Source organism: Dama dama, chromosome X, assembly GCF_033118175.1.
Source record: "Dama dama isolate Ldn47 chromosome X, ASM3311817v1, whole genome shotgun sequence".
NCBI lineage: Eukaryota > Metazoa > Chordata > Mammalia > Artiodactyla > Cervidae > Dama > Dama dama.
The window spans coordinates 26879472-26897234 of NC_083714.1; the positions used below are offsets into that span (position 1 = coordinate 26879472).

General features: G+C 40.8%; 1 protein-coding gene across 1 annotated transcript in view; it reads left to right on the top strand.

The window, feature by feature from the left end:
- The window catches only part of GRIA3 (glutamate ionotropic receptor AMPA type subunit 3), a 292780-nt gene extending 276226 nt beyond the window's left edge, over positions 1-16554 (top strand). Inside the window, exons 14-16 of the mRNA XM_061136405.1 lie at positions 6324-6438; positions 9036-9283; positions 14396-16554. Coding sequence (XP_060992388.1) covers positions 6324-6438; positions 9036-9281 — 361 coding nt within the window. The 3' untranslated portion in view covers positions 9282-9283; positions 14396-16554. The remainder of the gene's footprint in view (positions 1-6323; positions 6439-9035; positions 9284-14395) is intronic.
- The last annotated feature ends 1209 nt before the right edge of the window (positions 16555-17763 follow it).

The following is a 17763-nucleotide window of genomic DNA, read 5'->3' on the forward strand; positions in this document are numbered from 1 at the left end:
CATCAATTGACTTCAACTTAATAGATCAAGTCCTGCCTGGGCAGAGATGTCTATAACTGCCTTCCTGCCTGTGATTTCCTGAATAATGCTAGGAGTTCTCCAGAAAAGGCTAGGGAAACAAGCGAGCAATTCGAAAAGGTGAACTGTCACCATGAAAACCTGAAATATCTTCAGTAGAAAAGCCAGTGATAGATGGCTTTTCTCCCTCCACTGAACCAAAGATAATTTTCAGAAGTTGTTCCAAAAAATCACTAGGTACCAAGTAGCAAATGCAGTAACTTGGAGTGAGCTTTGGATAAATCATAGCATGGGGGGGTGGGGGCTTCCAGTTTAGGCTATGATAAGTTTCTGTTATCATCATTCAGACATTGTGTTCTTAGAGCAAGTTTGTAATTAACACCGCAAATACACCATCCTTGCTCATATATTTCTTTTACTTCTCCATAATCTCCTTGTCTTTCCCTCCATGACCTACGTATTTACACATATATCTGTCCCTCCTAAGGGCACCATTGAAGATGTCTTGGTATAATTAATTAAACAGACATTTGCCCTTTCGGTGTCCCTGCTTAGAAAGGAGAAAAGAAGCCACTTAAACTAGAATATATCACACAGTCTCTCAAATAGATAAATCTTACAACACCCTTGATTCCTATATCTTTCAGGCCTAGAACTAGATCCATAGTACAAACCTTGTCTCTCAACCCTTCTAGGAACACCATATGGAGGAATCAACTTGGTCACCAACTCATGAGGCCATTTTTTCTTCTTTGCACTATGGGAAAACAGCACCCCCACTTCACTCTCTCCACATTTCTTTATAAAAAAGAGAATCCAACATGGCTCAAATCTACATAGTTTAGGTATTTCCTGAAATCAAAATTAAAAAATAAATTGGACAGTTCCTTTGAAATCAAAATTTTTAGTTACTTTTAAAAAAATAAGCAGTTTCTACTTTCACAGGAGAAAAAATTGTTCCTCTTATCCTAAAACTGTCTGCGTATGTAACATTGGCCGGCACTAAGATGACATTGAACTTTGCAATGGCTGGCTCATAGCTCCCAGAAATGAGCTGGGAAGCTAGACAACCGCCACCCGGGGCTGGATGCCCTGGATTAATGAGCCCAGAGCTTTGTTGTTGATTGTTGCCAGGTGGGGATGGCAGAGATAAGCAGAAATTTGTATCAGCCAGTAATGTTTTCTTCAAAAATAGAACTCATTTTCAAGTCATTATGAATTACATTACTACCCTAATTTAAAAAAAAAAATTGATGCTACTTCATGACTGCTCCCCACACTCAGGAACCATCATTCTGTCTCAGGTCAGTTCTCCCTTCACATACTATTAACTGACTAGGTGACATTTGCTGTTATCCCCTCCATCTGGTCCATAATCCACATACATTTTTATGATATAGGTGCAATTTATAGCCTTTCCATAGGAGGAGTTTACACCCTTTCCTCCACCCAACCCCCCAGACCATTATTTAAATAAAACAGAACAAAGAGTTGGAGTTTATAAACAGTTACACTCTGCTTCCTTTCCCATTTCCAATGAAGCTTTGTATTTTAACAAGGAAGTTTCCTCCATCTTAAAGATGTGAAATTCCCTTGATGGAATGTCAGGTACCAGTGAGGAAAATATTTGGGTGGTGGGGGGGGGGGTGTTCCCAGACCCCCTGAAATTACAAAGCACTCCTGTTCTCTCCCAAGCTCTCCGACCTGTGTTTTTGTTTTGTTCTGTTTTGTTTTTGCCTTAAGAGGACTCCACTCAGGAAATATTCACAGCAAGCCCTTCAGAGGGGAGAATGGCTAACTAATTTCCATGATACGAATCTGACCTACTTTGTTTAATTCTTTCCATCCTCTATTGAAGCGAGGACAATAAATATTTCTGACTTCTAATTCTCTTAGGTACCCGTTAAGGGCCTGCAGTCATAGCTCTGAAACATTCCCCTGGAGACATACCACCGCACCACAGTGGTAAAAGGCCCCAGCTGCTGGATCTGCCCTTGCTAGGCTGAGAGTTATTTGGAATCTGACGGTCCCTAAAGAAAAAACTCATTATGAACATCCAAGCTCTAAGAACAAAAACAAAATGCGGGCTTGCCACCCCCTTTTTGTGTGTGTTCCATTGGTGAAGGTACAGTGCAGAGTTGCATGGATATCAATTTGCCTTCCAGCCTGCCCCAATAATTTGCTATGCAGGCTAGAGCAGATTACTTAACCTTTCTGTGCCTCAACTGCTTTACTTATAGAGGCCATGAATCTACCTTCTTAAAGTGATCATTAAACTTGACCAATAATAATAATTTTATTATGCGTCCAGTGCTAGGCTGGAAAACGAAATGCTAAAAGAGCTTTCTATTCAAGTATTTCTTGAGGGAACTCTTCTAAGTGGGGAATACAAATATGTAAGCCATGGTCTTTCCACTTGAGCAACATAGTCTAGGGGGAAACACAAGGCCTGGGCACAAATAATAAGGCAAGATAGAAGATGAAGAGAGGGAGAGAAAATATTAGGGTGAGGAGCAAAAATGACATCAAGAGGAAAGTAACATTTAAAGTGACCAATTGCCCACCTAATTCTACTTTCTTTAAAATACCAAATTGTATGTGTCTGTATGTGTGTCTGTGTGTGTTTTGGGAGGGAAACATCAATACATTTGGTTGATTTGAATTGAGTTTGGCAATACATCCAGTAAGGTACAGTAACAGAGAAAATTATGTGGATAGAAGCAGTTTTTCTCTGCCATCTTGGGAATTTATTCCACCCTGCAGCAACATACAATTGTAGGAGATTTGGCCTTTAAAGTACTTTCTTTTCTTGGCAGCTATCCTAACCTTGTTAAGTGGTATTATCTGTGATTTCTGATTACAGCTTTTATGCTGCTTGGCTGTGCTGCTGCTTAAAATGTTTGTTTTTCTCCTTCATTTTTATTTAGAAGTTCCCAAATGTACATTGGTTCCCTGCCAGATTTCATAAACCCTGTGATTTTTTTTTTCCAATCAAAGACTAAACTTCTAAGGATATATCATTTGTCAGATTTCCCTAAAGTCCTGGGGCATCAGATGAGGTTTGGATTGTCTAAGGCAGGGTTTCCCAGCTGCAGCACTTTTGACATCTGGGGCCTTGTGGTGGGGGCGGTCCTGCCCATAGTGGGGTGTTTAACAGCATCACTAGCCTCTACCTACTAGATGCCTGTATCACCCCCCTCCCCAGTTGTAACAATGAAAGATGACTCGACATTGCCCAGTGTCTCCTGAAGGGCAAAACTACCCCTAACAGAGAACCATTGCTCTAAGGTAACCTCCACTGTAACTGTGGACTATGGTAGTAGAGAGCGGTTACCAACCATTCTGAGGGAGCCATTCAATGGCCTAAGGCAGGGGTAGGTCACTTGTCAGAAAAATAGGATGCTAGATTGCTGACCTGGATGCTAAATGCTCAGCCTGGATTTTGACGAGTGGAGGGTGGCAGCCCAGAATAGGCCCAGCAGGGGAAAAGCCTTCCCTCCTTTAAAACCAGTACTTTTTTGTCCCAGGACCCGTTTACACAGTTCAAAGTTATAGGCAACCCCCAAAGATTTTGTTCATATGTATTATGTCTATTAATGCTTACCATATCAGAAATTAAAATGGAATGATTTTTAAATAATGTATTAATAACTCATTTAAAAATAATAAACCCAATGTATATTAACATAAATATCATGCTTTTATGAAAAATAACTCAATTTTTAAAAAAATCAGTGAGGAGTGGCATTGTCCTATTTTTGCAAGTATCTTTAATATCTGGCTTAATATAAGAGAATAGGATTCTCATATCTACTTCTTCATTCAATGTGTTGTGATATCACATGTCATGTTACCTCCAGGAAACTCCACTGTACATAGTGAGAGAATAAGAGTGAGAAAGGCAAAGAACACCTTAGTATTAATACCAAAATAATTTTGACCTCACAGACCCTCTGATGAAAAGATTTCAGGGATCCTCCAGGGGTCTCTGGACCAGTTTGAGAACCACTGCTCTAAACTAATATGCTCCACTTTTATCAACCCTAGCTTACTTCAGTGTTGACAAATTTTTTTTAAACCCAGGATCTCTAGGGAGAGATCTCTATTTGGACCTTAGTGTGAGTGCCTTTAATCATACTGCTCTTTTCCTGAGATCTAGTAAGAGCAGCCATAACTAAAGAAATTGAAGTCATTTGAAGAATACAGTAGCTTGAGGGAGGTCAGGGCCCAGTAAGGGCTTAGTCAGAGAGCAGCCAGAAGACACTGGGCCCTTTGCAGTAAGAAAAGAGGAAGCACGAAAAGGAAGAAAAAATGCTTTATACTTTTTCCTGTGGTCCTGATGGAATCAGTGACCTATCTGTCATTGAAAAACATCTCCCCTGTGATCTGAGCCAACTGTCATAATCCTGAGCCTCGGTGCCAATGTGTAATTTAAGGCATAGCACTGACGGAGAGGTGGTGGTGATAGAGAAAAAGCTTATAGGAGAAAGGAGAGAGAAGGAGGCTAGACAGTGGAGACTAGGAGAGAAGGCAATTCCAACACTGATCTCATGGCCATAGATGGCCTGTCTGTCCTTTAAAAAAAAGAGTCGAAGATGACTTTCACAGCCAATAATATCCTAAAGAAGCTCGCATTTTTATTTAAATAATTTTTGTTCCTTTGCATTCCAAGCAACTCTGGCTAGCACTTGAGAAGCCTAAGCTTCTGAGCATTGATTGAAGGAACTTGTTTCAAGTATAAAAGGATCTCGATTTCCTGGTGATATACAAAACACAGATATTCTGGCTGCCAAGTTCAGTACTAACCAAGAAAGTGTCACCTCCCTGACACTAAAGGTTTATAGTTTTACAAATCCTAAGTACTCTGAAATTGCCTATTATATTACTTTTACATGATGATCTGTTTCTCAGAATATCTCAAGATGGTCCTTCTGCTCTCAACAGCAAAGAGGAAAAGAAAGGAAACAGGCTTTGGGGATGGTCTGATAGAGGACAGATCTCTGTGACAACAGAAGTCTTGTCAATGATTGGGATATGTTGGTGGGTCCAAGTGACCCAAAATAAACTCAGAAATTCTATGGAATATTCATAGTTACACAAATATACCTGTTTTCCTCCTTGAAAATTGACAGCATTCAGAAAAACAGGTACTAGTACTGGCAATATTGTTCACATGAGTCTGAACACACAGTAGTTCATCACCTCATAATACAAATATGCCACCCCCTCTCTATAATGCATTTTAAATCTAAAGTTATTAGAGATCCTTTAAGATTCATTAGGTCTAGAAAGAAAACTGTAGAAGTCATTATTCCCATTTTACAGCTGAAGAAATTTCCAAGAGAGAAAATCATTACCCTAGGACCAGTAGTGCTTCCTCCATTTGCACAGTGGCTCTGAAATCTCATTTGACTACAACAGCTTATCTAAATTTCCTCTACAGCCTTGCCATAGAGGCAGAGTCAGTTTGCCATTTCACGTCATGCCATGTTAATAATCCATTTTAAAACAATCTAAATCACTTTCTGGTGACCTGAGCTGGCCATAGACATACAACCATATCAGAGAGATCAGTAACTCAAAAACAATCCCTAGACCAGATCTCACACTGTTGAAAGTACTCTTATCCAGAACTCAGAGGTCCACGTTATACTGTTAATATTAAGACCAGTATGGCGTAAGAATTCAGTCTGGGGAGACATGTATGTAGTACAGTTTGTTGGAAGATCATTTTCAGCTGGACAGCAGATTTATATGTAATATATGTAATATGTAATAAAGGACAACTAATCAGAAGGCATGCTATTCACATAGAATCTATCTTCTATTCTGCTGGAATTCATCCTTTTGTCTCCACACGTGGAAACGCCTCCCCTTCTGGCCCCGTTCCCTTCCCCACTCCACCATAAAACTTGCTTTCTGTCTGGAAGTACAACAAGACACCCTGTTAGATCAAACCTAACACACCTCCATCACAAAGCTACTGCAAGCTGCCGCCGACGATTGTCACTGAGGGGAAACCCTCCTCACCCCACACCGCCTATCTGAGGAGTGCCTTTTTTCTATCCTCATTATTTAACAGTGTGTGCCGATTACTCAAAGCGATATGGGCAGGCCCTGGTAAATATAGCGTTGCTGTAGTGTTAATTTTTATAAGGTAATGCTCAGGTTGCCTGCAGTGTCTAAAATTACTCTGTGGCCAGGGCCCCCTGCTTTATCGCTTTCTATAGTTTTAAAGTAGTTTGAAGCTTGAATAACATAAAATAACATAATATAATGTTATTTATGTTATTTCCCACGTGAAGAACGCCTGTAAACCTTGCAGTATTGAAACTCAGTGAACAAGGCATCTTAGACAAGCTGAAAAACAAATGGTGGTACGATAAGGGGGAGTGTGGAGCCAAGGACTCCGGGAGTAAGGTCAGTCGCTGAAGGTCTTTTTGTACTGATTAGCAATCACATTTTGAACCACTGTTTATTTTCTACCCTAAAACGGCTTTCCTTCCCAACACACACTCCCTGACACAGTGGGACCCCTTTATAACACCAGCACTGAAGGTTTAAGGCAAACACCAGCCTTAGAGGCCACGTGACATCACTCATGGACTCCCGGCAAGCTATTGTGATCAGGGAACTCAATCTGGCCCATCACATTCCCAAAGAAGTACAATCATGAGCTGTGTTATAAGGGGGTTTTACTGTATTTCACATTTCAAAAGTTCAAAGAGCAAAACAGAACAACAACCAAAAAAAAAAAAAAAAATGATCCAGTTGTGACAGTACTTTTTCTTAACCTCTTACAGTTTCAGAGACTTTGTAGTTGTTAATGCCTTTGGTTATGACTATATTATGTTGAGCCCACCTGAAAACAGTCAAAGAATTAAATAACAAAGACTGGCTTCTGTAAGCACAATGATTAGCTTCCTCTCAGCTGCTGTCGTATTGAGTTCAGCATCTATTTGGATCTCGAATTTCATTAAGTCTGTCACACTTCTCTCTTCCAAAGGTGTTATTTGAATCTCTGTACGTAATATTTCTAAAATTCAGTCGCATGCTCCTTAAGGGTATACATTCTCAGGATAACATCACATTGATAAGCATGAAACACTCTTCCCCGCCTCCTTCCTGCCCCCCTAAGAAAATTCTTTTTGAGTTTCAATTTTTGCCTTTCCTTTTTTCGAACTAATATTGTGGTATCAGTTAATTCATTTCATGAAATGCCACTCATTTTCCTTGTGCAGTGAACCATTTTGCTACTGGTTTTCTATATCCCACAACAGGGAATTTTATGAAACTTAAATTCGTGGAACTTGAAACTTTGTTGCTACAGCTTACATGGGTCATGCAAAGGATGCTTTTCCCCATCAAAAATCACATACATATACAAATCTAATGGGAGAGGACAAGTTACCAGAAATTGATCCATTTCCTAATGGACTGTGGAACATCCTTGCAGATAGTTTCACCAGCCTCCTTAAGGAGATGATCCATCATTTCATAAGTGACAGAGATTCTTATCACTTGTCTAGCTGTCATTCATCCTAGAAGAGTGACTCTTTGCAAGGTTGTTATAGAGATGAAGTATGTCCATACCCCTCTTCCAGACAATGCGATTCAATTCCAATTGGCCTTTTTGCTGAAGTAAACAAGTACAGGACTGGCTCTTATGAAAATAGAATCATAATATGGCCAAACTGTCTTTATATTTAATTCTTTACATGATACTAGGACCAGCAGAGCTACAGAGTGTTGAGTGTCAGCCATAGCCATCATCTGCTCACTGTGCTATTATTTGAATAAGATACTCAATTCACTGGCTTAACAATGTGGGTATTCCATTCTATTGTATTCAGCAGCAAAATGGTTACATTCCCTCTAAAAAGACTACAAAATGCTATTTTATTTTATTTTTGTCAAAGAAAGGCTCCTGGCCCTTGCTGTGTCCTACCTCAAGGTAGGGCTCAAGGCACCAACTTTTTTCTTTCCATTATTCAAGCAGTTCAGTTTCAGCTTTTTCATGCAGGCAGATAGCTTAGTCAGATTTGCACAGTTTGACCTGAAAGTCACTGACCGGCTTCCTTGATTTCCCCCCCCCCCCCCCCGCAACTTCCATTTTAAATAGAGAGCAGATAAGTGTAGGGTTTGTTTTTTATTTTTTCTAATTATTCTCTACATTCCCTGGAGTAAAAGCTAAAAATGAGCTGGATTTTTTTTTTTCAATCATCAGCCTCCTGGAAAAGTTTTCTGATTTGTATGGAGCCAATTCAGAACCCAGTGGGTCCTCCTGAGGATTTCCTTAAACTCCCAGGAAGCGGGAACAGAGTCAATTCATTGTGCTGTGCCCTTGTCTCCATAGCACAAAGATTTGCTCCCCTGAGGACCAGACCTTAGCAACCAGCCCCCACAGGGAGCAATTTCTTTCTCAACCACTGGGTGAAAGGAGAGAGCTAATCCTTTTTAAACAAACCCTTGTGAAGTAACTCCCCCCAATATGAATATCAGGGACCACTAACATACTCACCTGCTATCTTAAAAACTAGTTGACACAGGGAGAACAAGGGAGAAAGGGGTGTTGCGGGGCAGAGAGGGGAAAGAGTGCTTCAAGTTCCCAAATGAAAAGAGTGTTACATTAATAGAAATTATGTCACTGCTCAACTCTGGCAAATGGTGTTTATCCAAGCTGGCAGAGGACTAAATTGTGCTTGTGTTTACACTTCTGCTCCCATGGCCGAATGTTGTTTTATTTAGTTGTTGACACCATCTTGAGGTACTAAAGGATTTAAGGAGTCGAAATAAAAGAATATTTAGGTGAGGATCACAACTGTCAACAGAAGCACAGTCTGCTGTCTTACTGGCCATTGTGAAACATCCACCAGTTGCCAGAGTCGAGTCATAACATTTACATCAATGTCTAGTTATTTTACGACTTAGAACTATCATATACTGTTGCAATGTATTATAATGTTCCATTGTCTTTGTTTTCCCCAAGAACTAATCGCCTTGTTCATTTCTCTTAGGACAAGACCAGCGCTCTGAGCCTGAGCAATGTGGCAGGCGTTTTCTATATACTTGTCGGAGGTCTGGGGCTGGCCATGATGGTGGCTTTGATAGAATTCTGTTATAAATCGCGGGCAGAGTCCAAACGCATGAAACTCACAAAGAACACCCAAAACTTTAAGCCTGCTCCTGCCACCAACACTCAAAATTACGCTACATACAGAGAAGGCTACAACGTGTATGGAACAGAGAGTGTTAAGATCTAGGGGTACGGTTAAGGTCTAGTACACTAATCAGCTTACGTTACTGTACGTTAATCTCTTATTTTTCTCTTTGTTTTTTGGTCTGGTTTATTGTTTCAAGAATTGTCTATTCTTTGCAACCATTTAATTCTTTGAAAACAACAGTTGTGCTTTCTTGTCAGACAGTAGAGCTTTTCTAATAGCATACTTGTAATTGTGGTCTGCGACCTAAGAGGGAAAAAAAGTTCTCTAGAGCAGCACTGTTCAGTGGGAATATTCGCAAGCCACATTTGTGAACCAGATGTGTAATTTAAGTGCTCTGGTAGCTATTTTCAAAAGTAACACAAGTAATGGTAGACATATGGCATTTTGCATTTGCCAAAACCTATAGAATGTACAACATCGAGAGTTAACCCTTAAAGTAAACTATGGACCCTGGGGCATAATGATGTGTCAATAATTGTGTTCATTAATTGTGACAAATGTACCACTTTAATGTTGATAATGGAAGACAAGTGGAAACAGAGACTATGGGAACTCTCTATACTTTCCACTTAATTTTACTGTGAACCTAAAGCTATTCTAGAAAAATAAATTTTATTAAGTAAAAAATGTTTTTTAAGTAACACAAGCAAAATTAATTTAATATTTTTTAACTCAGAATATCTGAAATATTAGCATTTCAACTTGTTATCAATGTAAAAAATGAATGAGGTATTTTACATTCTTTTTTCATACTAAGTCTTAGAAATCAGGGGTGTGTTTCACATAGATACTTAAGGCATGTCTCAGCTCTCACATTAGCCACATATCAAGTGTTCAACAGTAACATGTGGCTAGTGACTGCCACGTTGGACAGTGCAGCTATAGAGAAAGCAGCTCTCTGGAACTGATGTTAAAATGAAAATGGAAATGGGGAGCTGCCCCCTTGAGAAACGCAGTGCTTCTATAGGGGTGTGGTGATTCACTTAAGTGTAAACCTAAGACAATTGCTTTAATCTTTAAGTTCCTTTGTTGTCCCTTTCTTGGAACTGATGTTCATTCAGGTAAGTGTCTCCCAAAGGACAGTCTAGGACCCCTGCTGCTGGCTGTTCCCAAATTCATACTTAAATGAGCCTGACTGATGCCACCTTGACTCTGGCAGCTACAGCCAAAACTCACCAATAACTCAGACATGTTCAAAGGCAAGCTTGAGTTAGGATAACATCTCCATCTCAGAAGTGTTTATGAGAATATAAGTTTAGTTACCTTCAAGTGCATCTGTCATCAGTAACATACCTATCGAAAGTGGAAATGAACAATTAGCAACTTCATAGCTCTTATTGTAGGTGGGAGATTTTTTACTTCATGAGTTAACGTCTATGAGCTTCAATTTCTAAATGCATTTGTACTTTTGACCTCCACATATTTCATGGTGTGGATCTCAATTCAGCTAAGTTTTAAATATTTCCTCCAAATAAATCACTTGTTCTCACCACAGAAGGCATTCTCTTGTTTGATTAAGTTGCTAGTTGTTATTTCCTGCTGCAGACCTCCTGTCACAACATATTCAGTATACAACTAACCCACTAACAAAGTGCTCCCATTGCATTGCTGAATGGACCAAAGATGGATTCATCTGTAATTAGCATTGTTTGCATGCAAGCATTTAATGTTCCAGTGTGCTTAAAATATTTTACTCTTGAGTAGGTTATATAGGCCCATTAGAACTGGGGGCACGTTATTTGCTTTCTCATAAGATAGTACCCAAGTGATTTCAACCTAGGTGAATTATCCCAAATTCAAACATACTGGCATCCAAAGAAAAGAATACACCTGAAATCTGCATATCAGTTTTCCAAGTGCTCTCACTCTATTGCCGCAGTTGTGGTAATGGGGCAGAAAACACTGGCTTGGCCAATGTTCGGAGTTTTTCCATAAAACCTAAACAAACTTTTTGGTCAAGCCAATATTTTCCCTTTTAGGACCCAGGCAAGACAACTAGGTAGTGGCAGTTCTCGGACTAGAACCCAGCTCTTCGTCCTCTTATAACTGTATCCTTCACTAAACCATGTGACCACCCTCCACTTACGGCCTGGTGGTCTCCAGAAATCTTGAAACCCCAATGGGATCCTGTCACATGAAGAACAGATCCTAAGTCTATGTCTTACTTCTCTACAAAAGTGTCTTGAGGGACTTCACCTAGTCTCCACTAGCCCTCCTTCTGATGCACTTGACACAAGGGTGTATATTCAATCATTCCTACTTCCACAAAAGGAAGCTTTCTGGAACAGGGCTTAGGGTCACACAGCTTCCAGATCCTCTTTATTATCAGCCATTCTATCTGAGTCTCTAGTTTAAGTCCCAGAGCAGTACTTACCGACTGACAGTGTGCAGCAGGTCTGGGGTGGGGCCTGAGGTTCTACACTGCTCACAAGCTCACAGGTCATATTGATGCTGCTGGTCCGGGGAGTTGTAAGGTTCTAGAGAAAGTTGTCTCAGAGCCTATCACTTAAGGAAGGAAGGGGGGATGGTGAGTGAGAAAGAGAGAGAGAAAGTGGGATCAGCAAACCTCTGGGCAGGGTGCTGCAGTCTTCCAGTGGAGGCCCAGAACACTCAACCCAGGGAGCGGGGAGAGTGCAAGAAATGAACTTCCCACAACTTCTGGTGCAGTGGCTTTCCTTTAGTCACCTTGGCTGACCCATTTTGTAAAGCAAGATTCAGGATAACTGAGGCAAAAATCACATTTGAATAGACATCAATGCCAATGCAGTTACAGCCCAGTTAGCTGGCACCGTGGCAGTCATCCCTAGGATGAAAAGAAAACCTGGGGAGAGACTCTGCAAACAAATGTGTCCTCCAAGTCTGTGTGAAGTCCCTAGACAAGAAGGAAAAGACCCAGAGGATGCCAGGGAAAAAACCTGACATGTGTCAGCCAAGACACAAAGCAGGCTGAGCAGGATATAGAAACCTCTCAGCTGTCCTCAGCCAGTTTGGTGATGTAACATCAGGGGGATGTTGGTCTTCATTCATTCATCTTTTATTTCCCAAGAAGTTCTGGAATATCTCACAATGACTTCTAATTTCTTACCTAGTTATTATGGTTTCTGGTTCTTAGAGTTGGCCTAGATCTGTCAGGGTCTATTCAGGGTCACAGAGACAGAGAAGCACCCTGAGATTTTACTTATATTGCTGATTATCAGAGCCAGCCTTGGGAGTTTATGGTACCAGTAATTCTTCAGGAATTTGATTCAAGAGCAAATCAACTGCAAAAATATGATCCAGGTGAAATCTGGTTAGTAAAAAGGCATCCTTGAAAGAGGAGGGACTCATCTCTCATTTGCTATGGCTGGAAGTAGAGTCAGGGTTATTGGACTCATTGTGGGAACCCATGCCTCAGACCCAGCCTGATTCGGGAGCAGATGACCTCTTGATGACCTACTGTCTGTCTGGGTTACTGATCACCCACTGGAAGAGGGGCCTGAAGCATGCCTGGGCGGGTGAACAGCCATCAAGCATTCCAGATTCACTGCACCCTAAGAGTGTCTCTACTCACTATTTTAAGAAATTCTTTCCAATTTCTTCATTGCTGCTCAGGAGTACTTCTGGCTTCTTTGGTTTCTTCAATATTTTTGAAATCCTTCTCATTTTCAAGAGCTCAAAATGCCTGAGGATGAGGGAAAAGATTTCTTTTTTCCTCTAATACTGTTCTATTTAGTCTTTCTAGAGAATAACAACTTTGTTCATGCCGCCTATTTTGAAGGAATCTGTTTTCCATCTGCAGCTATAGACATTCTTGCTGGTGAAGCGTTCCTGCCTTAGAGAGCTCATCTTATGTTAAGTGGTGATGTTCTTTGTCCCCAGAGGACTTTTCCTTCCATAATAATATTGGGTTGGCCAAAAAGTTCATTCAGGTTTTTTCATTAACATCATACAGAAAAGCCTGAACGACCTTTTTGGCCAATCCAATATTTCATCTACCTCCATTTAAAAACAGGAAACAGAGGCACTGAGAGATTAGGTGACTTTCCCAAAGTTATGCACCTGGGAAGTGACATCCCATGGCCAATAGGAAGGTCCGAAGGGACACTGACCTTTATGCCATAGATATAAACTTTCTCCAAATGTCTGAGATAGATATGATTCTGGACCATAGGGATTCCAAGGAAGCGGTTTACCCGCTTTCATGTTAGTCTTATTCTGCTTCTTTGGGTATTTTGGCCTTCAGGTGCATCTTTGACTTTCTTCTTACAGATAATTTTATTCTAGGGCCAGTGGTAGATAGTGATCATGTCATTCTTTGGGGATAAAATTCAGAGTTACCTCAGGAGGAAAAGAAGGACCCCATTAGTGTAGACAGAAAGGATAGAGAAGATGGGTATGAACTTGAAGAGGAGGCAGGAATGTGGCCTTAAGCTTCCAGGGTTGGGGGCAAATGAAGCCCCTGCACTAGTTAATGCCTCCAAAAAAGAGGGCAGCAACAGCATCTCCATCAGCCCCATAATATCAGGGCAAAGACCCCATGGAGGCAAACCCCTTTGTGGATATCACTAGGGTTCTGCCTTCTTCCCGGAATGCGCTGTCTCTTCAAAGTCCATGTGCTATTTTCTGACTTCAGTAACTAAGGTTTTAGATATCAAGAGAAATAAGCTGTCACCTTTCTGGCAATGAGCAGCAAACTTTCTTCTCATGATCAAATGGATTTCAATTGAGCCAGCCATAGAAGACCACTCACAGTCTGTCCTAGGCAAACAGTCCCCCATCACAGGTTCTGCGATCAGAATTCACTCTGCAATGTCATTGTCCTGACACTGTCATTGTCCTATATTGAAATGCCACTAAGGCCTTCTAGTATACCCACATCCTAAGTGATGAACATTTTAAGTTAGACTTCATGCAATGCCCATGTATTCCTTAGTACAATGCATAGTAAAAAAAAAAAAAAATGAACCTAATTTTAACCTGTTGCAAAGCACTTGCTTCCAGGCAAAGAACTGAAACAAACCTGTTACCTAAAGGCAGTCAAACAAGGTGCAGCCTCAGAGATGCCAGTTTGAGAAAACAGCTGCGGTTTTAGTCCAAGATAGACTGAGCTATAGCACACTTAGATTGCCAATAGAAAGCCCATTCAAACTGACGTTCCCCCCTTTACTTTTCAGATCCCTTCCCACTGGAGGCAAGTGATGAGAGGAATCACCGAAAACGTGGCTGCTTCAAGGATCCTGAGCCAGATTCCACTCTCCTTGGTGTCGGGCATGACACGAATATTGCTGATGGTGCAATGACCTTTCAATAGGAAAAACTGATTTTTTTTTCCTTCAGTGCCTTATGGAATACTCTGAGACTCGCGACAATGCAAACCATCATTGAAATCTTTTCGCTTTGCTTGAAAAAAATTAAAACCAACAAAAAAATGGACATGCAAGATTCCAGTATGTGAAAACAAATGTTATTTTACAAAGTGTCAGTTCAACAAAAGCCATTCTTTGATACCACTGCACAGTATACAAACACCATGTTCGTTAACACACATACACAGAGACAAATTTCAAATTCCAATTCTGCGAACAGGCCCATCTCAGCTAAAATAATTAATTCCTCCTGATTTAAAGAAAAAAAAATCTGACCTCCCTGTCTGGGAGGAGACTGGCATTTCTTCTAGGATCTGCTGACGAGATGTTTTTGGTATTTCCTGTTGGTGATGATGTTCTGTGCACCCTATTTCCTTTCAACATTGCTGAAATGTGTATATCTTTAGAATGTAAATGCAACACTTCAGAAAATTCAAACACTTTGGAAAAGGGACTCAATGGTGACTTCTGTGTTTTGAAACGGTTTTGTGAAAATGCGCTGCCAATTTCCCACTCGGTGAAGGGATGAACAGAACTTTCTGAAACCGACTTGTGTGTAGCAAGGGACGGGCACTCTTAGGCATACCTCTCGGTGCTTTCCTACAAATGGATCCCGGGGCTTTCCAAGAAGCCCGGAATGTCAGCTCACAGATGTGTTTTTCTTGCTTCCGTGTGCATCTTGTCAAGATAGCTGAATATTTAGCATTGAGGTGAGGGAAATGCGGCCTACACTCCCAAATGTGTTTAGAATATCTTTCTCAGAAACAACACTGTGTTTAGCTCCGCTTTCTCTGCTAAGTATGCCTTTCAAATGTACACCATGGAGACAGGACCGCGTTGCAAGGCGGGCCAGTGGGTTCAGACCACAGTTCTCATCTGACTTTCACTCTTGCTAGGTCTGTCTTACCAGCTGTTGCCTGTGATTGCTTGTGGCTCTCCATCAGACTGCATGTGTCCTTTCCTAGTTTGCCAAGACTAAGATGCATTCCCAAACCTACTGCTAAATCAAGGGCCTCAGCGTCACTCCCAGGTCCTTGCTTGGAGCAGTCTCTCTACTGACTCCGAAGATCGCGCCACTGCTCCACGGGCTATCAAGTAACTAACTGCGTACCTGCCGTTGGCATCATCAGAACAGTCAGAGGAAATAGTCTCCACTCACTAATTACCTCCTATATAATGACGTACGCTTTCTGTAGTTCAGTAGTCTGCTTTCATCGGCGACGTGCATTGGGAAGTTTCCAGGCTGTAAAAACTGGGAGCTCGAATTCATCTCCCCAAGTGTGACCCTTAGATGCTTTAGTTGACTCGCTGCACATTTGCTCTTCAGAAAAGAAAGGTACAAGTCTCGTTTCCAACGAAACATTTCTGGAAAAGTGTAATATAAACTTTCATTCCAAAAACTGTGTCAGAAACGAATGACTCACCTGTCAAATTTTCAATGGTATTGAACAAAACAAACAAACAAACAAAAAAAAAAAAACAAGAAAGCTGTTGTGTTTTTGTTTTGTTTTTACGAAACTACGATTTTTTTTTCAACTTCTGAATGCTATGATGTCCCGGCGCGGGAAGCTAATGCTGTGCCAATATACAAGGTTGTATAAAACCAACCAACCAACCTACACACAAACTTCTCATAGGCACTGGATAAAGAGAAGTGGATGTTTGTTAACTCAAATCAGCTTTTCAGAGAGGAAACTTCACTGGGAATGAAGAGGCGGGTAAATTGGTTTGTTATTTTTTAAAAACGTGCATGTTTTAAAAAAAAAAAAAAACATTGATTGCTTCAAATTTCTGCTACTAACTTCAAGCTACAGGAGTTTGGCGGTAGTCACTTGAAGATTTTTTTCCAATTATTTTCTTTTTGTTGTTAAAGCTGTACTTCAGTGAACAGAAACATTGCCAAGCAAACTAATGGCTGTAAAAGCATAAATTGCATGTGTGGGAATAAATTACGGAGCCTCACTGCCATGAGGTATTGTACAAAGTTTTAATACATTTTGTAAATAAAATTGTAAAGAAAGAATTCTGTTTCTGGGCTTTGACTGTTCAAATTTTATTGGGATGCAGGTGCCAAGAAGTTATTATTCACCAATTGACTTCCCACCAAAAGTCTCACCAATGATGTTTGGTCACCTTACTGGTCATCTTCATCAACTATTATGCCTCTCCCCACCCCAGCTGCAACTGCAGTCAGGTTCAGACTCCTTATCTAAATGGAATGGGACATGAAGACCTTCGATTAGGTCTGCCGGGATCACCACCAGTGAGGTGGCATCAACAAATAGCAAGAACCAGGACTTCAGTTCATATGTGAAGGAGGAAAAGTTTGACTTCAAGACCTTCGTTCCCACTCATCATCTCTTCCACCCTCAGGGACCCTCTCCTCAGACATCTGCCTTGACCCTAACCCCAATCCTCCATCCTCTCATTGCCAGATCTGGCCTCCCAAGGAAGTGCCCAAACTCAGAATTGATGATCTTCAAAAAAAAAACATCTCCAATTGCTTTCCCATGTCATCACATGTATGTGTTGTCATCCTCTTAGTTAATTGGCTCTACTTTTTGCTGCTTTCATGACTGATAATAACTTAATGTCCCAGTGGAAAAATCTTTATTCCACCCAGAGCCACTGATCTAGAGTGGGGGATAATGAATCTAGGACTATACTGATCTTAGAATGTTTCCGAGAGAGAACCAAAAGGCTAATGATCTAGTTTGAATTGTATATAGTGAAAATGGAATATAGTTTTATCCAACAAATAGAGCACATGTTTAAATATAGATCAGTTTCAGATGATGATCACCAAAGAAAACAGGAGGTGATGGTAGGAGAAAGGGGATAATTTGCAACTAAGCCAGAAAGGAAGAGTGCAATTGAGATGCTAGAGAAATAAAGATATCTGGGGTTAGAGAGCTAGAGAACAAGGACCACAATGCCTCAGAGAGAGAAAGATGGGAGCAGGAAAGGAAAACTCTCAGGAGTCTATGAAGTGTAGGATGATATGAACACCATGTGGTCAATTTGACCCACAGGCTTCAGCATATTACTATCATTTTCACTGTCCTCTGAAATGCCATTTGCCTGGTAAAACACCCTTTCTAACTCAACTGCTTTCCTTTTCTTTGATTAGGACACCTGGACACGACTGAGCAACTAAACAACAACAGCAGCCTCTG